Consider the following 27,637-nt stretch of genomic DNA (forward strand, 5'->3'; position numbering starts at 1 on the left):
AAGTTACACAGCAGTATTTATCCCCTTCTTCCTCCCCCCTCTCCCCTTCCCCCTTCCCCTCCTCCCACCCTTCCCCCTCCCCTTTCCTCCCCTCCTACTCCCTCCTCCTTTGTCACGTGCATCCCTAAGGAAGAAAAAATAAAGGCACCTATCACCCATCACCCATTTTTAGATTCAGGTCATCCTTTGTTGTGTTCCACTCCCTGCTGCAGGTGACCATATATATATATATATATGGCAAGAAAATCTCCCAGTCACTATGATAAGCATTGCAAAAATTTTCAGAGCACCAAACAATATATGCAGTAAAGTATTTACAGAAGTAGAACGACTAAATAAATGTCATTGCAATTTGACTAAATATGTTCGGTCATTAGTACCTGGTCGTCCCACAAATGGTTCTCAATATGGCTGTTGTGCAATTTGACATACTGTGTACATTAATTACCCTCGTGTATTCTACAGGCATCAAATTTTGCCGTATTCTAATCTAACCAATCTAGCAACCCTAACTGACATAACCCGACGTAACCAAACAACACTAACCTAACCTAAAAAACGTATCTAACAAAAAGTAACCTAACCTAACCTAATCTAACCTAACCACTGTAGGCTAACCATACTAACCCGACTAACCTAAACTTATAAACCTACCATAACTAACCTAACCAAACCTAACTCCTAACGTAATAAACCTAACACAGTTAACCCAATAAACCTAACCACACTATCGTAACCTAACCTAACCTGACTAACCAAACTTTACCTAACTCTTCTACAGATTGAAAAGTTGTTGCTTAATCGTCCATCATGAAGGCACTGCTGACTCTGGTGATGATGATGATGGCAGCCTCTGAACCAACAGGGGAGAAGGGACTCAGGGGCTGTCCTGATGGTAGTCCATTCAACTTTAATCCCAGGGACGTGTTTGGCTTGAAGTTAGGTGAGTAGGATTTATTTGTATGTTTTAATGCTGTGAGGAGATTAAACAACGTAAATGCAGCAGATGTTCATGTGCTATACGTTCGATTCCCACGGGGTAACGCACCTCCCTAACACCTTTTCCTTCCCGATTTATTTTTGGATATGCCTGGTTAATATCCTTTTTTACGTCATTTATGCAGATTATGGCGATAATGAAGTGATTTATGTAACACGGAGAACAGTAAGGTGTAATAAACAAAATAAATCACTTTGGGAAAAGGCGTTAGGGAGCATCCTTAACTGACGAGAATACAGGTCTAAGTGTAGCGGGGAGAGTGGTATAAATATTTCTTAGCGACTATACTAGATATTTGTATTAGAGAAATTATAGCAGTGGAGTGTACGAATGCCTTAATTATGCTCCTGTACAAAAATAAAGGTGAAAGAAGCGAGTGTAAACAAAAATGTAGTATAATTTGTCTGGTGAGTGTATGTAGAAATCTCATATGGAAGAATAATTAGAGGAAAGATGAGGAATATATCAGAATGTCGCGTTAGTGATGAACAGTGTGTTTTCATGGCCCGTATTCTTGTTGATTAAGGAAGCTTCCAAATACCTTGTCCTTAGTGATATACAGCATTTCCATATTGCGCCTTACTGCTGTCTTGCACGTTGTAGGCCTATTTATCTTTTCAATACCAGCGTGGAAAGCAAACATAGCACACAAGGAGTTTTTAATAACATGTCTGCCAAAAATAAACTGGTACGGAAAAGGTGTTAGGGAGCTTCCTTAACTGGCAGGAACACAGGCCCAGTTGAGGTAGAGGACGTGTGGATCGGATGTTTACTGTGGGAATGTGGAGATGCAAGTGTGAAGGACTGTACAGTATGTATGGCAGTTATGGAAGCAGAAATGGAGTATGAAATATTACTGAACGTTTTGTGGATGTATGGTGTGGATGGAGAACTGCCCAATGCTGTAATTCCTTATTGATGGTGGAGTTGTGTAGATTTCTATGGGAGTATTTAAATATTGCTAGATAGCCAGATAGACAGAGGCAGATAGACACAGATAAAGACAGACAGAAGGACAGATTGATAGATAGATTTAGTGGTTTGAGACTTGTAAGGCACGAGTGAAAAGACAAGAGTGTGAATAGTGGAAATGAGGCTGTTAATGCATTTATTTGGGATGCATAGCTAGGATAAGATAGAAGCACTTAAATTTATAGATTCTGAGTAAAGATGTCTGTTGCTAATAGGGTAGAAGTGTGTGAGTTTAGATGTACTATTAACCACAGGGAATAGATGTTGATAAGATGGTAAAAGAAATACATGTCTGTGAGCTTGAAGGCAGGATGAGGTGTGAGAGATCACGATGGAGAATGGATTGATCATTAAGGAAAATATATTATATATAGCAAATGAATATGTGAGGAAAAGAAGTATTAAAATTAATGGGGCTACAAAACGGAAAGGGGATGGAGGTGGCTGCATGGTGCGGGAATGGAAGACCACATGGCATGGGTTTGTTTGTCTGTTTGTTTGTTTGTTTGTTTATTTGTTTGTTTTTACTTGTTGGTTGACCGGCTGATTTTAACTCTGTTGCATTTACATTAACTTGGCCTAAAACTGCCATCTCCCCATTGTGCACACTGAGTTATAATAGTAGATTAACACTGGATGATGATGCTATTCACGAAGAAATGTTATGGCAAGGATGTAGAGCCAAGATATTGTCTTCTTCTTTGACTGAGCTACTTGAAGTAAGTTCGATAGGACGAAAAGCTGGGCCAAGTTAGAGAAAAAGTGCTAAGTAGGTGTATGTGAAGAGAATAATTATGCTTTATTAAGCACAGCAAAATACAGCAAACACCACAGCAGAGGACTGTGAAACCTAGACCTGTATTCTGGTTGGGTAAGGAAGTTTCCTAACACTTCTTCCTTAACGATTAATTTTTGGAGATGGGTAGTTAATATCCTTTTGTATTTTTGTTTTAGGCAAAGGATGGCGATGTTTGAGGGATGTTTGTAACAGAAGAGGAGAGTAAGGTGTAATAAGTAAGTCGCTTAGTGAAAGGTATTACCGAGCTTCCTTTCCCTCCAAAGAATAAGTACCCTAGATATTCACTGCATGCACAAAACATACTTTATCTTGCCCTGGAAATAAATCCGTAACAATAGCCAAGCTAGTACCCAAAATAGCATTCTAAAACGCAACCCTCGCCGATGTTAAACAATGATTTCTCTCTAAACCTCCTCCTCCTCCTCTCCCCCTGGAATAACACTGCGCCTCCCCCCTCTGAAATGGAAGAAGTCCAGGATAATACAACAGTGCAGATATTGGATGTGTGGGGTGTAGTCAGGATTCCAAGAGCTTGGATAATGTGAGAATGAATATGTGGCCGATTTTACTGGGTATTCTGATAATAGTTCTTTCATTATTGTACTTTTTGGTTTTCCTTTCGTGTTGGTTCCTGATTTACTCTATCCTTTAGTGGGAAAGAGGGTGAGGATGATGATGGTAATGATGATGATGATGATGATGATGAGTCGCGATAGATAAGTTGATATCGTTTTCAGTCTGTGTGTGTGTGTGTGTGTGTGTGTGTGTGTGTGTGTGTGTGTGTGTGTGTGTGTGTGTGGAAGCCTTAAAATAAAAATGTGTGGTGTCAATATTTACCACCACATCACTTCATTTATGTGTCAAAATCTCGCAATAATTTCCTTCCTCTCCCCAGCGCTAACGCAGTGCAGTAAACCAAGGACATTGGAGTTTTGCCAGTCTCAGCTGGACAAATGTGGCCAGGTGACATATTTCACAAGCCTTTTTTGAGTTTAACCCTATTTGTTATGCCTGTTAAATGCATGGCAACCTGGGATTATGCATAAACTTTCCCAGTTTGTGTGATGTGATGTTTAGTACATACACTTTCATTCAAACATATCTCTCTCTCTGTCTCTGTGGTCAATCTCTGTCTGTCTGTCTGTCTGTCTGTCTGTCTGTCTGTCTGTCTCTCTCTCTCTCTCTCTCTCTCTCTCTCTCTCTCTCTCTCTCTCTCTCTCTCTCTCTCTCTCTCTCTCTCTCTCTCAAATGATGACCACTGTCGTGTGTTTAAAGATTGTTTTTATGAGCTGGTTTTTAATGTTTGATGTATCTATGTTGAATGTTTGATGTTTTAATTGCCTCTTTTTTTTTTCTTTGTCTATTTTCGGTTTCTTTTAATATCATTTTTTTCAGTGAAATCAGGCAGCATTTGACCTTAGCTGATGCACCCAGAGGGATTTTTCTTTAGTCCATCAGTCAGTCAAACATCTTGTTATCGCCAAAATGATTTAATTTCTTGTATTTCTAAAGTCTGAATTAATCTTAAATACAACGATTCTGGGGAATCTGGGAGCAGGGATGCTCCACCAATAGTTTTTATTTATGTATTTATTTATTTTTATATCTTTATTTATTGTCTGAATTCGTCTCTGACTATTGATCATACTCTTTTTGGAATTTCTGTGAAGTCTTTACTATTGCACTAGAAATAACCAAGTATATACTGTGTATATATATATATATATATATATATATACTGTATATATATATATATATATATATATATATATATATATATATATATATATATATATATATATATATATATATATATATATATATATATACTGAATGTATTGTGCTGAAGGGGCTAAGGTATATGTAACACTTAATACATACAGCTTTATCTTCACTCATTCAGCTTCAAGACCCTGCAAAATAGAAATTGACTTAATAATGGCATGGAAACAAAATCAGTCATGATTGTTAGTAAATGCTCTCTAACTTTACCTGAAAATATATTTTGAATTTATATTAAGACATATCCCCCCTGGGGGTAGGAGGGTTTCAATAATACTCCTCCAATATCCCTGCTTGTCGTACGAGGCGACTAAAAGGGTTGGTGGTGGGTTAGTGCCCCACCCTGTAAAAAGAACTAACTAAACAAGCGAATAAAGCACCTCGGACCAGGACGGACCATACGTTGACGACTAAGGAACGGACAAAGGACATTCTGAGGGTGGGAACTTGGAATGTGAGATGATTGAATGATGCAGTGAAAGAGAGAGAGATTGTTCAGGTGCTTGAGGATGCAAAATTGGATATATGTGGATTCACTGAAACTAAATGGAAAGGGTGAGAGAATGGGAATATGGTTTAGGTATATGTGCGGGAGTCAATGAGAATGAGAGGGCAAGAGAGGGAGTATGTCTGATGATAAGCAAGAAGTGGAAGGAGAATATAAGAGAGTATGGAGCAGTTGGTGCAAGGATTGTATGGGTGAGGATGAAAGTAGGTATACAAGCATGGGCGATTGTGTGTATGCCCCGACAGAGGACCGAGTGGCAAGAGTGAAAGATGAGTTTTGGGCGAGAGTAGTAGCATGTACAGACAAATTTGAGAGAAGCGAAAGACTGCTTTTGATTGGAGACATGAATGGCAAAGTTGGGAATCTACGAGTGGATGGAGTGGTTGGTCAGTGGGGTGGCCAGCTGAAGTAGATGAGAATAGTAGTGCTTTGGTGGACATCTGTACTGGTAAGGGGTTGGTAATAGCCAACACCTACTTTCGGCATAAGATGATCCACCGGTATACGTGGAGAGTAATGAGAAAGATGGATGGTGAACTTGTTGAACGAAAGGGAATCATAGACTATGTGTGTGTGGATGAGCGAATGAGAAGACAAGTGTAGGATGCAAGAGTGTGGAGAGGGTGGGGGAATGGAGTCTCAGACCATAACTTAGTGATGGACAAAGTAAAGCTGCAGAGAAAATGGTTGAGGAGACGAAGGGGAAGACAGGAGGAAACAGCTCCTGTGAGAAGAGTGGAGAATTTGCAAGATAGTGAGAAAATGGCAGAGTATAAGAGCATAGTGGAAGAAAGATTAGGAAGGTATGAGTTAGGGTAGATGGAAGGGATGGAAGACGTATGTAAGATATTCACGGAAGAGATAAGCACAGCATGTGAGGTGGTTTGTGGAGTGAGAAGGAGATGCAAGGGTGTGCAAGGGACAGCATGGTGGAATGATGAGGTGAAACAAGCTGTAGAACAAAAGAAGAAGGCATACAGTGAATGGTTAGTGAGTAGAGGTACGGGAGAAGATGAGAGAGAGAAGAGAGAGGTATATGTGAGGAGGAGAAGAGACTAGTGAAGGAGAGTAAGAAGAAAGTGGATGAAGAGTTTGGGAGGAATCTGAGTGTGAAATGGAGGGAGAGTAAGAAATTGTTTTGGAAGGAAGTAAAGAAAGTAAGGCAGTGTGAAAGGGGAAATAGTAGGGGAGTGAAAGATAGTAATAATAGATTGTTGGTGGAGAAGAGAGAGAAATTGAGGAGATGGAAGGAGCACTTTGAATATTTGTTGAATGCAGAGAGTGAGAGCAGTGCAAGTATAAGTGGTTGGGGAATGGGTGGGAGAAGAAGAGATGAGAGGAGGGCAGAAGTAGTGGAAGCAATGAAGAAGATCAAGTTGGGAAAGGCCACAGGAATTGATGGAGTGTGTGGTGAAATGCTGAGGTATGGGGGTGATTGTTGTGAAGTGGATCTGGAAGATGTGTAGTTAGGCTTGGGAAGAGGGAAGGGTTCCAGAGGACTGGAAATCAGGTATAATTTATTGTTCCTTTATACAAAGGAAAGGGGGAGAGAGAAGTATGTGGTAACCATAGGGGTATTTGCCTTCTTAGTGTGACTGGTAAAATATATGGTAGAATACTCATTGATAGGGTTAGGCATATGACAGAGGAGCTAGTTGGAGGAGAACAAGAGGGATTTAGGAAGGGAAAAGGGTGTGTAGATCAGATATTTGTTCTAAGATGTTTAGTGGAGAAGTACCTAGAGAAGGGAAAGAAAGTGTATGTTGCCTTCATGGACTTGGAGAAAGCTTTATGACAGAATAGATAGGCAAGGTATGTGGAAGGTATTAAGAACATCTGGAATGGAGGGGAAATTGTTGAGTGCTGTGAAGAGTATGTATGAAGGAGCTAGGGCTACGGTACGAGTGGATGGTGAGCTGAGTGAGTTCTTTGATCTCAGAGTAGGACTGAAACAGGGTTGTGTGATTTCTCCATGGCTGTTTAATATATACATGGATGGGGTTGTAAAGGAGGTGCAAGGTAGAGCAGTGGATGTGGGGGTGGATCTGATAAATGAGGGTGAGATTTGGAAGATTCCGGTGTTGCTGTTTGCTGATGATACTGTATTGTTGAGTGAAGATGAATGGGAGTTGCAAGGTTTGGTGAATGAATTTGGGACAGTGTGTAGGAGGAGGAAGCTGAAAGTTAATGTAAACAAAAGTAAAGTTATGGTGTTTGAGAGGAATGAAGTCACAGAAAATACTGTAAGGTTGGATGGTGAGGATATGGAGAATGTGAGTGCATTCAAGTACCTGGGTAGTGTGATGAGTAAGAATGGACACTTTGGGGGATGAAGTGCATGAAAGGGTACAGCAGGGAAGGAAGGTTGTTGGTTCACTGAAAACAGTGATGAGTAATAGGGAGGTGAGTATGGAAGTTAAGAAGTCACTGCACGATAGTATTGTGATCCCTACCCTGACGTATGGAAGCGAGGCATGGGCCCTGCAAGAGGGGAACAAGTCAAGAGTGAGAGCAGTAGAAATGAGTTCCTTGAGAAGGGCATGTGGAGTAACATGGAGGGTCAGGTTGATGAATGAAGAAGTGAAGGAACATTGTGGGGTGGAAGTGGATGTGGTTGAGAAGATTAGGAGAAATACACTGAGGTGGTTTGGAAATGTGGAGAGAATGGAGAATGAAAGACAGACTAAGAGGGTGTATGTAGGTTTGGTGGAGGGAGGGAGAGGGAGGGGTAGACCGAGGATGAGGTGGAGGGATGGAGTTGAGAGGTATATGAAGGAGGAGGGGTGAGTTGGAGGGAGGGCAGTCAAATGGTGGGTGACAGAGCGACTTGGAGGCGTTTTGTCGGCGGCCACCCTTTGCGAGATTAGGTGTCAGGCTATAAATAGATAAGTAGATAGATAGATTATTATTATTATCATTATTATTATTACTACTACTACTAGAAGTAGTAGTAGTAACAGTTGTTGCAGAAGTAGTAGTAGTAGCAGTTACAGCAGCAGCAGCAGCAGCAGCAGCAGTAGTAGTAGTAGTAGTAGTAGTAGTAGTGGTTGTTGTAGTTGCAGTAGTAGTTGCAACCCCAGATTCGTCTAAATGTGAAACCAGTGGACCACAAAGTATAGTTTCCTTGTTCTGCGGACCACCGTCCTCATTTGGGGGGATAGGGAATGAGCTTAGGGGGGTTTATATAACAGGCAGTGGAGCCACCTTGTCATATCGGTGCCACCATGTGAAGGAGTCCCTCTCCAGCACCAGCCATACTGTAAACAGAGAAAATAGTACCATGGCAGTACATATCAGTCTCTTATTAACCTGCCACGTCCTGTTGACGTGGATAAACCTCCTCACTTTTTGTCACTGCCAATCCCGTTGACGTACATAAACGCGAATCAATTGCAAGGTCCCTAATTTGCACTATTTTCATTTTTCGTGAGTGATTTTTGGTACGTATTCACGGGACACCTTCCTCTACAAGATGCCAGGCAGGGACAATGCCTTACCAAGCATGACCTCCCCCCCCTGCATGCCATTGTCTCGGCAATTCACCTTTTACCAGTGACCTGGCCAGTAAAGACATGTCCTGCCATGGTACGAAATTAAGGGCCAGAGTGATTCCCCAATTGATGACAATGTGGAGGACAAACTTTACATAGCATTAGAGGAAGAAACAGTCAGAAATGATGATCAGGTAATGTCGCCAAAAAAGGTCAGGTATGTTGATGTGTTTGGTGAGTGAAACTTATGCTTATATTGCCTATATTACTGTGTGAAAACCAATATACTCTCGTACTACATATAAGTTTGTACCAAATAAATAAATAAATACTGTTTATGAGTGGTGTGGAATGGTTACCCTCCCAGAGAACTCGTTTTCTTTGGAGAAAGCTTGATAGAAAATACAGTAAGGTGAGGAGGTACTGCTACCTGTATCAAGTATTTTAAATCTCAGGTGAGCGTTTTCTCTATGAATTTTCGATGTTTCTCACCAAAAGTGGAGGTATGAGCCAAAAAATAATTTTTCCAATAATGGTCGGGATTGGGGGGAGTCAGTTGTGGAAAAGTGGTCGGGACAGGGCGGGTTAAGTTAGGTTCCAGGTTACAGTCATGTCAAGCTCGTTAGGTTGACTCTGAATGAGTTAAATCTTTATGTCTGGATGATTAGGAGATTAATTTTACCTCAATGAATCTCCTATTCACACCAGTTTCCCTGTACTGAATGTTGTTCTTTCTCGTCTTTTTCTGTTGGTATCGGCTTGAAGGTTTGGTGGGCGGGGGAGCGCCAACTTCTTTACTATCCGTGTCTTATTCTACTACTTCAGTCACAGTCATGTAGGAGTTGCCTAATGTAAACCAACTGGTCTACTGTAATTATCCTTATTTTTATATTCTTATGTTTTTATGTATAAAACAAGAAGAGATATTCTACCCCGACCGAACCCGCAAGACCTGTTGAAACTGTAAGCCTTTTTGACCATGTGACCCAGACTGGCATCATAACTAGATATACTGTAGTTATCCCCAGTGTGATTATGAAAGGTGAATGAGACAGACAACAATATCTGGTTAGTTCTATAAGTGGTATTCTTCTGCAGACATGGCAAGCTGGTGATAGGGAGAGCTGGAGCTCCCATTTCACCAGCCCTCAGGACTTGATCCTGACCAGATCCCTTTGCTGAACATTTTCAGTGCTTTCATTTACACAGAGAGTAGGCCAGCATGCTCTCATAATACCTCTGCCTTCAATTGTCTACACCACACTACACACGCATAACATATCACACCTATTCACTCTCTTAAGCTATGGCCGCTGCAATGTTACTGTCAAATGAGGTGGTGCCCCGGATTGCCACCACCGGCAGGGTAGGGCTGGTGGTACACAGTCCTCCCAGTCGCCATCAAGCGACTGTGCCAGCAGCGACTCTCACAATTTCCAATGATGCTCGTCAGTGGAGAAGTGAAAGTGCAGCCTTGTTCTTCACCAACATACGCGGCCTTAGCACAAATTTAAACATAGTTCATTTTTTCCTTCAGTCCATATCCCCTCTGGTCTTTTTCCTTACAGTAACACAAATCTCACCCTCAACTGATATATCAAGGACGGCACCTGTTGTTATATCAAATCCCAATATGCAGTTGACACAATTATATACTTCACTTCATCGAGTTTTGATTACTCTTTGTAAAAACTAAATTGTCAAAATATTACCAAATATAGCTGCGTAGTCTATCGTTCCCCCAGTGCTTGTCGGAACCCAGTGTATTTGATTCCATATCTACACAGTTGAGTAACCTTAACCTTGCCCTTAGCACAGAAATTACCATTTTGGGTGATTTTAACATACATAATGTTGAATGGCTATTTCATTCTGCCAGGACTGATGACGATGGTCTAGAGTGCGAGCTGTATGCAGAATCGTTTAATCTTAACCATCTAGTAAAGCAACCAACCAGAAAACCTGATAATCCTGACCATAATGCCCATTTCTTGGATTTGTTCTTGGCAAATAATCCAGATCAATACAGGATAGAGGTACTGTCACAACTTGGATCCTCTGACCACAATCTCATCAAAGCCTTATTAGTCAACCCCCCCCCCCACACCCCCGTTCTGAACTTGTCAGGGTGACCCGATGGCACTTTGACATGACAATCTGGGATGGATTTAGAAATTATTTTGCTGACATTCCATGGCAGTCTTTCTTTTCTAGTGATCCAAATTCTTCCCAGTCCCACACTTGCGACTTAAAATTAGCTGGTATGGATTTATTCATACTAGGTCAACAGTTCACTAAAAGATCAAACTCTCCAAAATGGTTTGATGGCAACTGTGCCAGAGCAACAGCCCAAAAGTCATTAGCATATAATTCTTACTTAAAATAAAAAACATCTGAATCACTCTCTCAATTTAAAATCGCTAGAAATTATGCAAAAGCTGTAATAAATCTAGCTAAATCATACTTTCTTCAAAAGCAAGCATCAAAACTGCTTAACAACCCTATTGACAATAAAATATTCTGGTCAACTCTTAATTCTTTCAATAATAACTTTAACAAATCATCATCCATTCCCCCACTAAAATCTTCAGATGGCAACATTATAAATGACCCACGTACGAAAGGAGATATTTTTGCCAGTACATTTGCCAGAAATTCTACCATAGACGATGCCAGCCAGAACTTCCCAGTACTAGAACTTGACTCTCCCGAAACTGTTCCACTTTAAATACAGACAAGGTACGTCAAATCTATCCTAGACAATTTACCCACCACCAAAGCTCCTGGCCCAAATGGAAATCCGCCAATCGTTTTGAAAAAGTGTTCCCCTGAAGTTGCCTCTGTTCTAGCTAAATTATTCAGATTATGCATATATTCTTCTTCATTCCCTAATTCATGGAAAGAAGCCAATGTGCACCCATTTCCGAAGAAGGAAGTTCCTCTGACCCCTCTGATTACAGACCAATAGCAGTCACATCTTCTCTTGGTAAGGTATTTGAAACTTCATTTAATAAGCACATTGTTAAACATCTTGAATCCAACAACTTAATTAGTGATAGACAATATGGTTTTCACCATGAAAGATCCACTATTGACATACTCAATCTCCTAATTCATACCATGCATCGATCAACTGACCTTCATGGAGAAACTCATGCAGTAGCCCCTTGATATTTGTAAAGCTTTCGATAGAGTATGGCAGCATTCCACTCCCTTGTTATGGACTAACGTCTTTTGTTCCTTTGATCTCATATTTCAATGACAGGATAATAAGAGTAAAAGTAGATGATGTATATTCCAATCTCCACTCAATTAACGCCGGCGTGCCACGGGGATCAGTTCTGGCCCTAACCCTGTTCCTGGTTCATATTAATGATTTCTTATCTGTCACCCACAATCCCATCCACTCATATGCAGATGACTCAACACTACATAGTTCATTCACACTCAGACACCCAGTTACAAAGTCTAATATCTCTACCTCTCAACTCAGTACAGCCATCTCCATAAATCAAGACCTATCTACGATCAGTGAATGGGGACAAAACAACCTTGTCTCATTTAATGCTAGTAAACTAATTATATACTAATAGACAGATATTGCCGGATTCGTATAATACTCTCAGTACTACTAATATTCCCATCTCCAAAAGTATTGAAATTCTTGGCGTCTCACTTAACAATGCCCTCAAATGGACCTCTCATGTTAGATCACTTGCTAAAACCGCCTGAAAGACACTTGGATTAATGTACACAGTCCGTAACTTTTTCACTGACGAGCAGTTAGCTGTAATTTATAAGAGTCATGTGCACTCTCAGCTTGAATATTGCTCACCCTTCTGGAATGGATGTTGAGAGGTTGCATTAAAACAAGTAGACAAAATGCAGAACAAGGCTGTAAGAATTATTAACATCCCTGCCATTTCAAGTAAACTACCTCCCCTACAAGTAAGAAGGAATTTTGCCTCCCTTGCATTGTTTTACAGATATTTTTATGGCAAATGCTCAGATGAAATTGCGTCCATTGTACCACCTCTCCATGTCTTCCCTCGTGCTACTCGGGCATCTGGTAGCACTCTTGACTGGTATGTCACTCAGCCATATTGCAAAATTTCTGCCTATTCTAATTCTCTCGTTCCCCGTACTGCATTTCTTTGGAACTTGCCTCCCCAGAGTTGTTTTCCTCCGATCTTCAACCTACAGCTGTTCAAGTCTAACTGTTATAGATATTTTATGAAGAAGGGACACCAGTAATCTGGTGTATGGATTATTTTTTTTATTCATTTGTTTTTCCTTCCTCTGTTCTGTTATTATAAAAAAAAAAATTACTTTCTAATATCTATTTCTTACCGATTTATTTTTGGATATGGCTGACTTATTTATAGTTTTGTATGTTAGTTATCCGGTGAATGTTGATACTGAAATGATTTAAATGTCACAGAAGACAATAGAAAGGAGTAATAAACAAAATGAATCGCTTAGGATGAGGTGTTAGGGAGTCTCCTTTCTCGGCAAGAATACGAGCCAATATTTCTATAAATTCTTGCAGAAAATATCACAGTCCCAAACCTAGTTCCTGTATCTAATAAATGAGACGGGGTGATCCAGAATTATTATTATTATTATTATTATTATTATTATTATTATTGTCAGATCACACAATATATATAAACATGTGTTATTTATCGAAAAGGCAAAATTACTTTGTTTGCAAGTAATATTTTTAAGTGCAAGGAAGAAGGAATTAAAGGCCAGAAGACACTAAATTAATGGCCATATGTTTAGAACTTAGATTGCAAAGTAGAACGCACATTCCCATTTTCTGCGATAATTTCTGATGCACGTGGGAAAGATGGAGCATATATGGCCTTCCTGTATGGCTGCTGGCTGCGTTCTGTACTATGGGCTGCAGGCTGAGCATACGATATAACCACAGGCATTCCTTAAATGACCGTCAGCCATCAGGTGTATGCACTTCACTTTGCTCTTTGAGGTTTAAGCATAAGACCTTAATAGCCACAACTATAAACTAACTCAAATCCGTACAGTCACGTTCTTCATTCACCGTGGTAAGGAAGGTCCTTGCTTCACCTTCCTGGCCACGTGTTCTCGTCAGTTGAGGAGGTTCCTTAACCCGCTCCGTGCCAGTGCCGTTTTAAAACAGTCTGACGTAACTGCGTGCTCAGTGCCAGTGCCATTTTAAAATGGTCTAAAAGAAAAAACTTCACTGTGACCGCATTTTTCAAGATTCGCCAGTAAAAATTGGCAGGCATGTAAGGTAACTGCTCCTCTACCATCCGCCAGGCTGTCGAGGCCATACATTCACTCACTCCCCCCCTCATGCTAGCTCTGCCTCACTCTGCCTGTGTGCCTCACCCAATGCTGTACATAGTGAAGGCATTTTCTAAGTATTTTCATGTAAGTGTATGTTGTAAATATTTTCTTGTAAGTGTAAGGACTATATAGTGAAGTCAAGTTGTAAATACCTATCTTCAAGTGAAAGCTCATGCATTCACAGTGAGAAAGACGCAAATTGTGATAGATGCTGAAGTAATAAGTAATCAGAAAAGTGTACTGAACATTGCTATACCTTCCCAGCATAAGTACCTGAGTATACCCTACATAGAAAACGGCTTTCTCTCACGTACATAGTGAGCGTGAGAGAGCGACTATACCTGTAAACGAGTGTGCTGGACTGAATAAAACTCATTTCCGAGCCTCGGTGAGCATTTTAACGGCGAAATTCGTTGTTTCCACATCAAAATCTATCATTTTAGCCCCCCCAAAAAAGGTCAAATAATGGCCGGCACTGGGGTGACCCATAGGGCTAAAAATAGTCGGCACATGGTGGATTAACACCTTCTTCTAAGCGATTTATTTTCTTTGCACCTTACTGCCCTCTTCTGTGTTACATAAGTCCTTCCAGTATTGCCACGCTCAGCATGAATAACATACAAGATATTAACCATCCACATCCAACAATAAATCACTGAAGAAATTCTTCCACAGATCCTGAGTAAGGTCCACAGTGAGATTGATGACCAGACCTTCAAAGCCCTGCCTGGTATCATTCATGAATGTTCTGAGCTCTTCCACGTCCATATTAATGTGGAGAACTTCCCTTCAACGCTGGCTGGTAAGTCCTCCCCCCCAACCTCTCTCTCTCGCTCTCTCTCAACGGGAACAAACACAAAATCCATCATCGAGGTGAAAGGGCTGATTAATAGCAAAGATTACCACCCTCTTCACAAACTTTCATGTAGGGTTGTCATATATTTCCCGCCTATTCTTCGGCTCCACAAGGTACGGCTTAGTCAGCATTACCATGCAGTGCCTTCCATATGTCGTTTTCTTCATCCCATAAGGGTTTTTTCCTATGATCTCCAGTCTTTCAAATACAGTGTGTCCAGGCATCTCGAAATGATCAGATCTTGAATTTGACTCTCTCTTGAATTTTTTTTCTCTTGGGAGGAACATTTATTGTGAACTCGTGGCCTTTGGTTCCTTCTTTCTCATATATATATATATATATATATATATATATATATATATATATATATATATATATATACATATATATATATATATATATATATATATATATATATATATATATATATATATATATATATATATATATATATATATATATATATATATATATATATATATATATATATATATATATATATATATATATATATATATATATATATATATATATATATATATATATATATATATTCTCAGCCCTCTGCTATCTTCGGTTTAGCTATTGTGTTTTTCTGCTATCTTGGCTACCTAAAAAGCTGCACAAACACGATTATCGTGCCCCAGATGCAGGCTGTAATGCAACGGGCATGGTGGAAAAAATTCAAGAAGTCCGGCCTGTGACTTCAGGTCGTCTGGGGCGCTGTGATTGGCCACCTGCCGCCTCAACATTCCTGCCAGAGCTGCCAGATTGGCCTTTATATGATTGTTGTTGACAACATTACTTTGTATGAATATTTCATGCGATTGAAATAATCGTTTGCTGTTCATATTGTTCAAAAGTTTTTGTATTCATGAACATGGAAGAAGTTGGCCTTTTTGGATTTTTTTTTTTTTTAATCCAGCTAAGTTTGGCATTTTGTGCTCAGAATAATCTGGCAGCCCTGATTCCCACCTCGCCATTCAAGTGTGCGTCGCCTCAGGGTAAAGTGATAGCCATTTCCAAACCTTTTTTTGTGACATAACAATGGCCGACATACCCCAGTTCCATCCTCCCACCATTGCTCAGCATAATGTGGTGGCAACTGCAAGGGAAATCAAGAAGAGGAAGAACTTGACTTACGCTCAGATATTCGAAATTGTGCAGTTGATAGACAAGGATGAGATAAAGTGAAGTGCTGGAAAGAAATCTGAGATAAGTGAGTCAACCGTGCGAGGTATTTACCAGCTTAGTGGTGGTGGTAGTAGTAGTAGGCCCATATGAATCTTGTCCCATCAGAAGCTATGGAAAGCCATAATCAATTGCTTCTCAAGACAGAACAATTATGAGGGCGATATCTGGAGGGACAGACAAAGTGAAACTTGGCAGTTGGTACTATATTTTTATTATTATTACTATTATTATTATTATTATTATTATTATTATTATTATTGTTACTACTACTACTGCTACTACTACTACTACTACTACTATTACTACTACAACTACCACCACCACCACCATCACCACCACCACAACTACTACTACTACTACTATCATTACTACTTTTACTACTACTACTACCACCACCACCCTACTACTGCTGCTGCTACTACTACTACTACTACTACTACTATGGTCTGTCTATTTTATGAAGAGCGTTTGGGCGTTGTCCCTCTTGGGGAGTCCTCGTCCCACAGTGTTGCCATACTTTGTACTGGGCAACTTAACTGGATTAGAGACAAGGCGTAAATGACAACTCTCCCTCCTAGCACACCACTCTCTCTCCTCTCTCTCTCTCTCTCTCTCTCTCTCTCTCTCTCTCTCTCTCTCTCTCTCTCTCTCTGCATATAGAAATTGCATTTTTTGTAGATTTATTTGTATAATAAGTCTATACGGTTTTATGAATTATTAGAATTTGAGGAAAAGCCTCCTGACTGACTGTCTGTCTCTCTTGTTGTGCTCTTATTCAATCCCTTTCTCCATGCCCTTTCCCCCCTACTCTTTGTTTCTGTCTGTCTGTCTCTCTCTTCAACATTATTTTTTATTATAGCTGTGATTTTCTTCTTAAAGTATGATGTTTTATTTGTGGTTTATAATTCCATTTCCACCATATTCCCTCCCTCCCTCCTTCTTGCCTTTTCTCCCTTATCTCCGGCCTCTCCAACCTCCCTCCCTCGCTGTCTGCCTATCCCCCTGATCTCCATTCCCTTTCCCTCCTCTCTCTCTCTCTCTCTCTCTCTCTCTCTCTCTCTCTCTGTTACTGTCTGTCTGTCAACATTATGTTTTTCTTATGAATGTGCTACTTTCCTTAACGTATGATGTTTTATTTGTTCTTTATAATTTCGACTTCTTTTTCCACACAACCTTTGAGGTAAAAGTTAAGGCGCTTTTTTTTTTTTTTAGAGGTTGCAGATGCTTCTTTGTTCGTGAGGAGAATACTGGCTGTTCTGGAAGTTATGTAACACAAGCTAGATTGAAAAAACAGCAGATTCGTCTGACTGTTGCTTTGCTCATGTTCGTGGCTTTTGCTGTTCGAGCAACAGCTTTTAAGGGAACAATTATAGGTCCTCTGATTGCCTTCTCTTCTAAAATAATACGTATTTACATTGTAAATAAGTTCTTTTTCTCTACTGTGGAGCACACGAGAGCGAGTAGAAGGAGTAATAGCATCCATCTCGGGTGGCGGCCAGTGTGGAAATGACCTGGATTAACACGGTCACTCTACCCATACAAGCGTGGCACCGTTGGAAACCAACCGTGCCAAGTGTTGTGGTATTTATAAAAAGTCATTGTTATTATTAGGAAAAAGAGACATTCATAACACTATATTGCCTTATTAGGGAATTATATATATATATATATATATATATATACTGTTGCTCGAACAGCAAAAGCCACGAATATGAGCAAAGCAACAGTCAGACGAATCTGCTGTTTTTTCAATCAAGCTTGTGTTACATAACTTCCAGAACAGCCAGTATTCTCCTCACGAACAAAGAAGCATCTGCAACCTCTAAAAAAAAAAAAGCGCCTTGACTTTTACCTCAAAGGTTGTGTGGAAAAAGAGGTCGAAATTATAAAGAACAAATAAAACATCATCCGTAGTATTGAGCATGCCCGCTAGCAATCCCACCCATACACCCCTCCCCTCCCCCTTCCCCCTCCCCCCCTCCTCCCGCTCCCCACCTGATTATGACATAACTAGGCCACACCCCCTTGACCAGAGGTAAGCGAGGGATGATTTTTAATCATGAAAGCTCAGCGGGGTCCACATCTAACCCATTCAATGATGGGTTGGTAAATGACCAGGGGAGACCATGGTGAGAGGCCTTGGCCACAAACACTTTCACTTTTCGGAGGGCAATCTCTCTGAGCGTTCCGGGATACTTTTACTCGGCCTTGACCGTGGCTTTCACTTGGCGAATAACAACAACAAAACACTAGGCTGATACAGTAGTTTTGATAGTGAATAACAACTTTCACTTCCCTAGGGCAATCTCACTTGGTGTTTCCAGGTACTTTTAGTTGATCTTGATGGTGGTAGGGAATATATACATCTGTAGATTAATACCAAGTACTCTCATCCACCCACCCATCACCTGTTATGGAACCGCAAAGACTGATACTTATCAGTATGTAGTGACTGCAAACTTTATTAATGATTCTTGCATAGGTAAAATGCACATTCTTTTGTAAGTATATTTATTCAGGCAGAAAGTACGTCGGCAGTCAGGAAGAAGCACAGGAAGGTATTAATACACATTATAGTACCAGTTTTGTCGTTCTTGGCATAATAATGTTTGCTGCATTTTTTTTTATTATAATCATCAATCTGTACATGTGGCATGTATGAAAAATAATATATACATAGGCCTCACAAACGTAAGGAGAAAAACCCTGCAGGCGGTTGGGTCGTGTGCACGATTTAAATATTTTATAATATATTTAAAAAGTTACGAAATGTTCAGAGTGCTGATTAGGTAGAAGACCATATGAATCAAGAAAATATATAATGTGATCCTTTATGAAAAAACAAACCCAGTGACCCATTTCTCCAGATTTTGAAGTAGGTAATATGTTAGCGATGGTAACCATAGTGTCAAGTCTGTAAGGTATTTTGAAATGTATCATTTCATTAGCTGCGACACCATCCCAGAATTGCTTAATACAGTTTGGAGGGTAAATTTTTAAGATCGCAGTTGATAGTTCTTGTTCATTCATTTTCCTTTAAGCTCTCACATCAGAATATATCCGCCGATGAGTATTTACAGTATTATTAGAATTCACTGAGTATCTCCAAACATCAGCAGGACACAATTAGAGCCACTGGCTTTCTTGAATATTGTATATATCTATGCTATTTACTTATCCTCTAATTCTACTGACTGAAATATTCTTCGACCATCTTACATCTAAGATGGAACACATCCTATTCGTTCCTTCTATCTCTGAAATCTCCATTCTCGGAGATTTTACAGTTCACCACCACCTTTGGCATTCCTATCCTTCCAATGATCCACCTGGTGAACATGCCTACATCTTTTCTATCCTTAATGATCTGGTGCAATTTGTACAGCAACCTAACCATATCCTTGACCGTCTTGGAGAGAGATCCAACATACTTGACCTCTTCCTTACAACTAGTCCTTCTGCTTACACAGTTAATCTTTCCTCTCCGTAAGGCTCTTCCAATCACAACCTTATTAACTTGACCTGTCCTATCGCTCCGGTACGGCCTCTGGACCCTCCAAACAAACGATGGTTGCGGCACTTTCGAACTGCTAATAGGGAAGCCCTCAGGCTTCCGTCACTTCCCCCATCTGACTTCCTGTGGCTAACATTAAAATTTCTTCAGCTGATGTATTTTCTGCCATTACTGGCCTCAATACTAACAAGTCATATGGTCCTGGTGGAGTCTCTTCTGTTGTACTCAAGAACTGTGCTTCTGTGCTAACACCCTGCCTAAGTCAACTCTTTCGCCTTTGTCCTTCAATTTGTACCTTTCCTTCTTGGTGGAAGTTTGCTCTTATTCAGCCTTTCCCAAAGAAGGATGACCATTCCCAACCCTCTAACTATCGCCAAATTGCTTTAACATCCTGTGTCTCAAAGGTTTTCTAGTTTATTCGTAACAGAACAATTTTAATGTTTCTTTCCTAACACAATCTTGTTTCTGATCGTCAGTATGGGTTCCGTCAGGGACACTTCACTGATGATCTTCTCACCTACCTTTCAGACTCCTGGTCATCTTCCTTTTGGGACTTTGGCGAAAGCTCTGAAATTGCGCTTGACATCTCAAAGGCTTTCGATCGAGTCTGACATAAACTGCCCTCTTATGTTTTCTATCCTCTCTGTGCCTTCATCTAAAGCTTCTATTCTGGTCGTTCTATAGCTGCTGTTGTAAACAGCCATTGTTCTTCTCCTATATCTGTCATCAGTGGAGATCCTCAGGGCTCTGTCCTATCACCAACTCTCTTCCGTTTAATCATCAGTGACCTTTTAAGCTGCAGATCTAACCTTATCCACTCACACCCTGATGATTTCACTCTTCACCTTTCCATTCGGTTCCAGTAACGTCCATCTCAACAGTTACTTCAACAAACAAGGGATGAGGCTATGGCACACCTAATGTCTGACATGCCTTGTATCTCTGATTGGGATAAAAATAATCTTGTTTTTAATGCATCAGAGACTCAGTTCTTTCCCCTATCAACCCAACAAAATCTTCCACAGGAGTACCCATTAATGTTTAATTATATCCAGTTCAACCCTGCATCATCCATAAACATACTTGGGGTTTCAGTTTCTCGGGACTTATCTTGGAAAAAACATATTACATTTCTTGCAAAATCTGCGTCCAAGAGATTATGTGTACAAAACCGACTCCATACCTTCTTTACCCCTGCACAGTTGTTGCCTTTCTACACGGGTTTTATTAGCCCTTGTATAGAGTACAACTCTCATGTGTGGGGAGGCTCCCCACATACAGCTTTTCTCAAGAGGACGGAATTGGAAGCTTTTCGTATCATTTACTTCTTTCCTTCTACTGGCTCCTCTCAATCTCTGTCTCTTCACTACCGTTGCATCTTTATCTCTTTTCCATCACTTCTTCAATGGTCACTGCCCCTCTGAACTGTCTCTTTGTATCCCTCCACCTCTACGAAGGGCATGTAGCATCCACCTAGCAACAAACTCTCATCCCGTTTGTGAATGCAAGAATTAACCATTACTCCAGTCCTTCATGTATGCAACAGGTTATCTCTGGAACTGTCTTCCTCTGTCTGTATTGCCTACTTCCTATGATCTTAAAACTTTCAAACGGAATGTGTCCAGGCATCTCGAAATGAACGGATCGTGAATTTGGCTCTCTTTTGTATTGTTTTTATTTCTTGGAAGGAATGGTTTGCGGGTTCCTGGCCTTTGGTTCCTTCTTCCTTGCAAAAAAAAAAAAAATGTAAGTCAGGGTCAAGGCCAAGAACAAGTATCCCGGAACGTTGAGAGAAACTGCCCTACGGAAGAGAAAGTACAGTATCAGCCGAGTGTTTTGTTGTTATTTGCTAAGTGACAGCCACGGTCAAGACAGAATATAAGTATCCCAGAACACTGAGGGGTTTGCCCTACGAAAGTGAAAGTGTTTGTGGTCAAGGCCATTCACGTTGGTCTCCCTTTGTCATATACCAACCAGCTGTTGAATGAGGTGGATGTGGGTCCCACTGAACTCTTATGATTAAAAATGATCCCTCGCGTACCTCTGGACAAGGGGGTGTGGCCTAGTTACGTCATTATCAGGTGAGGAGGGGAAGGGGGAGGAGAGAAGGGAGGAGGGGTGGGGGAGGGGGAAGGGGGAGAAAGAGGGATGAGGGGAAGGGGTGAGAGGAGGGGGGTTTGGGGGGATTGCTTGCGGGCACGCCCAATATTACAAATGTGTACCATTAGGCAGTTTTATACTACTACTACCACCACCACCACCACCACCACCACCACCACTACTACCACTACTACTACTACTACTACTACTACTACTACTGCTGCTGCTGCTGCTGCTATTATTTTTATTACTATTATTATTATTCTTACTTTTATGATTATTAAAACCGCCACCACCCACTTCATTATCCAAACCACCACAACTCCATCACCACCAAAACAACATGTTCTCAACAAACCCAGAACCACCTCCACTACATAAATCACCACAACATCCCTCTCATCCCCCTCACCAACCCCTTTACCTCTCTCCCCTCCACCTTACACCACCATCACCCCTCCTTTCGCCACTATCATCTCCATCTGCATCATTATCACCATCTCCATCTTCCCCCAACATCATTAGTACCACCACCATCTCCCTCTACATCACCGTCAACTTCATCATCTCCCCCTGTATCATTATCCCCGCTACCATCTCCCTCTCCGTCACCATCGCCACCACCACAACACCATCATCCCCTATATCATTATCCCCGCTACCATCTCCCCCTCCATCACTATCACCACCACCACAACACCATCATCTCCCCCTATATCATTATCGCCACTACCATCTCCCCCTCCATCACTATCACCACCACCACAACACCATCATCACCCCCTATATTATTATCCCCGTTACCGTTTCCCCCTCCGTCACTATTACGACACCACCACTATCCTCCTCCATCACTATCACCACCATACCACTATCGCCCTCCATCACTATCACCACCACCATACCACTATCCCCCTCCATCACCACTATCCCCTTGCATCACTATCACCACCATACCACTATCCCCCTCCATCACTATCGTCACCACCACCACTATCCCCTTCATCACTATCACCACCATACCACTATCCCCCTCCATCACTATCGTCACCACCACCACTATCCCCTTCATCACTATCACCACCACCACTATCCCCTTCCATCACTATCGTCACCACCACCACTATCCCCTTCATCACTATCACCACCACAACTATCCCCCTCCATCACTATCACCACCACCACTATCCCCTTGCATCACTATCACCACCATACCACTATCCCCCTCCATCACTATCGTGACCACCACCACTATCCCCGTCCATCACTATCACCACCACCACTATCCCCCTCCATCACTATCACCACCACCACTATCCCCCTCCATCACTATCACCACTATACCACTATCCCCCTCCATCACTATCACCACCACCACTATCCCCCTCCATCACTATCACCACCACCACATTCCCCCTCCATCACTATCACCACCACCATACCACTATGGCCCTCCATCACTATCACCACCACCACATTCCCCTCTCCATCACTATCACCACCACCACATTCCCCCTCCATCACTATCATCACCACCACATTCCCCCTCCATCACAATCACCACCATACCACTATCCCCCTCCATCACCACTATCCCCCTCCATCACTATCACCACCACCACTATCCCCCTCCATCACTATCATCACTACCATTATCCCTCTCCATCACTATCACCATCACCACCACTATCCCTCTCCATCACTATCACCACTATACCACTATCCCCCTCCATCACTATCACCAATACCACACGAATTTCTCTAAAAACTCGACCCACCACCCACCACTCCACCACTAAGTTCCACCAACACTAACCAACCAGCAACTTCCAGCTCCTATAACTTCCACCACCTGTAACTTCCACCACCACTATCTTCCACCACCTGTAACTTCCACCAGCACTAACTTCCATTACCACTAACTTCCACCAGCACTAACTTCCATTACCACTAACTTCCACCGGCACTAACTTCCATTACCACTAACTTCCACCACCATCACTAACTTCTACAACCACCAATAACTTCCACCACAACCACCACTAACTTCCACCACCACCACTTGTTTCCACCACAACGACCACAAACTTCCAACACCACCACTAACTTCCACCACAACGACCAGAAGCTTCCACCACCAACACTAATTTCCACCACAACCACCACTAACTTCCACCACTACCACTAATTTCCACCACCACCATCAACCACCACCACCACCTCCATCCATCACCATCTCCATCTTCCACTACCAGCACTACTCTCCACCACTACAACTAACTCCCACATCACCCAGTCCTCCACAACCTCTTAGATATCTTCGGAGTCCAGCCAGATAATGTTCCGTAATGTTCCTTGACCAGAGCTGCGGGAACGGTGCTTCACTCTGGACGAGTTGGCCGGTAAGGGCGTTTCCATGGTGAAAGCCTTTCCTCTGTTCAGATGCATTGTCTACAAACTGGACCCGGTAAGACCTCTTGGTTCTGTCTGTCTCTGCCGCCATTTATTCACAATTGTATGCCCTAGATTTATTTCATCTTTTATTTTTACTAACTAATTATTTATTGACTATTCACTTTAGGATACAGTTCTGTGACCATCAAACTGAACAGCGTGAACCATGTTAGTTCTTCCTGTGTTTTTGGCGTTGGTGCTTTTGTGCATTAAAATAATCTATTCTTTAACCCCATCTCATCAGTTCCCGTTCTTAAGAAAAACAAAATTTCCAATCGTATAAAAAATGCAAATAAAAATGCCATTGTGCTGGAGAAAACGTCGTCTAGTTCCTTGTAGAATTTTATCAACTTCAGTAAATAGATGTAATTTATGTTTAATCTTTGCTGCTGCCTGGTGATTATATTTTAGCTCCATACAGTTTTAACTTTAACTTGGCCTAAAATTATCATCTATCCATCTTCAGTATCGGCTATGAACAACAGATTATCACCAGAATACGATGCTAGCCATGACGAAGTGCTGTGGAATGAATATATAGCTATAGCACTTTTTCTGCCACTGAGTTACGTGCAATAAGCTACAAGGGAACATACATCAGGGTCAGGTTAAGGTGAAAGAATTAGGTGGTGATGGAGTTAAAGAAAGTTTTATCTCTAGTTCAGAAATCCTCCACAGCTGCAAAATGTCTTTTTAACTGAGGGCGAAAGAATTTTATTGGGACGTTTACTGTAGCGAAAATCTTAATGGTGAAGTCTTAAGAACCATATACACACTATATCCATCGAACATACTAACGTACCTACTTCAGCCTAATGACGTATTTTTGTGGTATTATTGCCTGGGCTAGCCGGCTTTATCTCTCTCAGAACTGATTATTAGAACAGTAAGGTGTCAGACAAGGCTTTCAATAATCATTAGTGCTTATATTTTTATTTTGTTCTTGTTCATTTCATTATTTTTATCAGACACTAATTTCATTAATCATTGTGGCACGTACATTCTTTTCAATTATTTTCATTAATCTATATTTTCAGAAATCGCTTTCATTAATCTATAAGGATTTTATTTTATTTCCCTTAATTTTATTATGATTTATCAGACATGGCTTTAATTAATCATATAAAAAACAGAAGCCTTTCCAAAACTTGATATAATTGCCTGACAGTAGCAAATATGTAAAAAGTGCTCAGTCTGATTAATGGAGAGAGAGAGAGAGAGAGAGAGAGAGAGAGAGAGAGAGAGAGAGAGAGAGAGAGAATTTTTTGAAGTTGATATCTAACTTTATATAAATTTTGTTGTCGACAGTCTATTAAATGAATCATATTCATACGAAAACAAGTATAGTGTCAAATTAATTCAAGGAAATTTGTGACAAAATTCAAGTTATTCTTGTGCTAATGTTAAGTAATGGTTGGGAATGGGACTCGTGTTCGTGTAGCATTTATGACTCAAAACGTTCATCAGTAGTTGTACCTCTGATAACGGTTGATACTTGAACCCAAATTGATAAAGCATTTGTTGTTATGAAAAAGCTATCAGTAACTGTATTTCTGGTATTGACTGAACATTGAACCCAAGGTGAAGTAGCGTTTATTACTTTTTAAAATGCCACTATTCATCATAGCTAATAACGGCTGGGAATTGGACCCATGTTGAGGAAGCATTTTTTTTTTTTTTTCAAAATGAGTCCAAGAAATTTAGCATAATCTGCCCCCTCCATATTTGTATCTCTCTCTCTCTCTCTCTCTCTCTCTCTCTCTCTCTCTCTCTCTCTCTCTCTCTATATATATATATATATATATATATATATATATATATATATATATATATATATATATATATATATTGCTGATGCTTGCCAAACATTCTAGCGGCAAGACAAGGTCCACGAAGACATTAGTCTCTGTGTCAAGCATAACCAGAGGAGTTACTCGTTGTAACCAGGAGTCACTCATTGTAACCAGGAATCACTCATTGTAGGCAGTTGTCATTCGTTGTAATCAAGAGAGTCTTCGTAACTACTAGTCACTGGTTGTAATAGAAGAGACATTGTAACTAGATGTCACTGGTTGTAACCAGGAGTCTCTCATGGTAACTTCTATAGGTGTCATTCATTGTAACCAGGAGAGTCACTAACGGTAACTAGATACCACTCTTTGTGATCAAGAGAGTCACTTTGTAAGCAGAAGAGCCACTCGTTATAACCAGGAGTCACTCACTGTAACCAGGAGAGTCACTCGTTGTAAGTAGGAGAGTCACTCGCTGTAAGCAGGAGTCACTAATAGTAACTAGGAGAGAACTGGGTCAAAGTGAAGGATGCTTGGCGATGTTTCTTTTGAATTTGAGCCATATTTTCAGAATCCTAAGTTGAGGATCTTTTATAAACACCACAAGATTCGTTATGAATACGAAGCCAAATCCTTTTAATAATCTCGTTAGGGTCGTCTAAAGACATTTTTGTTCCCTCCAAGGCCAATATCCCCAAAGGGTCTGGCAATTCACAGCTTAGCTTTTCTACTTGGAGGATGATAGAAACAGCGAGTGCAGGCTACATCATTAATTGCATTATAATTTGTATGCATTATCTTTTCCAGGATCAGATGGATCGTTTCACAGCCTGCATCAATGGACTGGAATAATTAAAGACAAGAGTAACACCTTCAGTCCAATGACGTATCTTGCTGTGTATTCTCGTTGCCTTCAAACGATTTTATTCAGCTGAGGTTGACTTAGGTTGTGACGGGGTTTATGGAGTATATGTTTAACCCTGACATAAGTGATGGTTTATTCTGAGTTCAGGTGATTGTTTGAAGGTGGCAAGGATACACACACACACACACACACACACACACACACACACACACACACACACACATTCTGAGTTGAGGTGATTGTTTGAAGGTGGCAAGGATACACACACACACACACACACACACACACACACACACACACACACACACACACACACACACACACACGCAAAACACACACACACACACACACACACACACACACACACACACACACACACACACACACACACACACACACACACACACACAGTACGTCCGGATACAGTGTGTAGAAAATCGTCTTTCCCTGGAAGACCATCGACTGGATTCAACAAAGTCCCCTGAACATCCACCCCTTCCCCTTCACTAACGTTAGGTGATATTTTTTTCTTGACACCTCCTGGCAATTTTGTTTAATTTGGGGAGGACGTGTCTTAAGGAAGGAGCTAGAGAAAGCTATGCTCTACCTCTCTTTTCATTTAAAACGTCTCTCCAAAAAGGATATAAAATAGTGTTGGAGAAGGCAAGAGGAAATATGGATGACCTTTCTTTTATGAAGAGGGTAAGGCAAATAGGATAGTTAGGTATATACATTTCTTTTATATCATAATCAATATTTTATTGCTTCTCTCTAAGTATATTTAGATTAGATAGTTTGCCTACTTGCCGGCTTCTTGTTTGCTTATTGTAAGGTCCTGACTCACTCTTTCATTACGACAGAAGAAAAGAGTTAGGGTGATAATGATGATGATGATGATGGTTTGCCAGAATTCGTTGTATATTTGTCAACTGAAATGGAGGAAAGAAGGAAGGTTCAATAATAATAATAATAATAATA

At 40.8% G+C, this 27,637-nt stretch overlaps 1 protein-coding gene across 1 annotated transcript; it reads left to right on the forward strand.

The window, feature by feature from the left end:
• Positions 1 to 810: 810 nt before the first annotated feature.
• LOC145395521 (uncharacterized) lies at positions 811 to 26,873 on the forward strand. The gene is made up of 5 exons (XM_080269129.1): positions 811 to 943; positions 3,667 to 3,734; positions 14,562 to 14,688; positions 23,914 to 24,017; positions 26,602 to 26,873. Exons 1-5 carry the CDS (start codon positions 811 to 813, stop codon positions 26,644 to 26,646), a joined length of 477 nt encoding a protein of 158 aa, XP_080125255.1. The 3' UTR covers positions 26,647 to 26,873.
• The last annotated feature ends 764 nt before the right edge of the window (positions 26,874 to 27,637 follow it).

The sequence above is a fragment of the Coenobita brevimanus genome, chromosome 31, assembly GCF_032717465.1.
Source record: "Coenobita brevimanus isolate Jiangsu-jjx chromosome 31, ASM3271746v2, whole genome shotgun sequence".
NCBI lineage: Eukaryota > Metazoa > Arthropoda > Malacostraca > Decapoda > Coenobitidae > Coenobita > Coenobita brevimanus.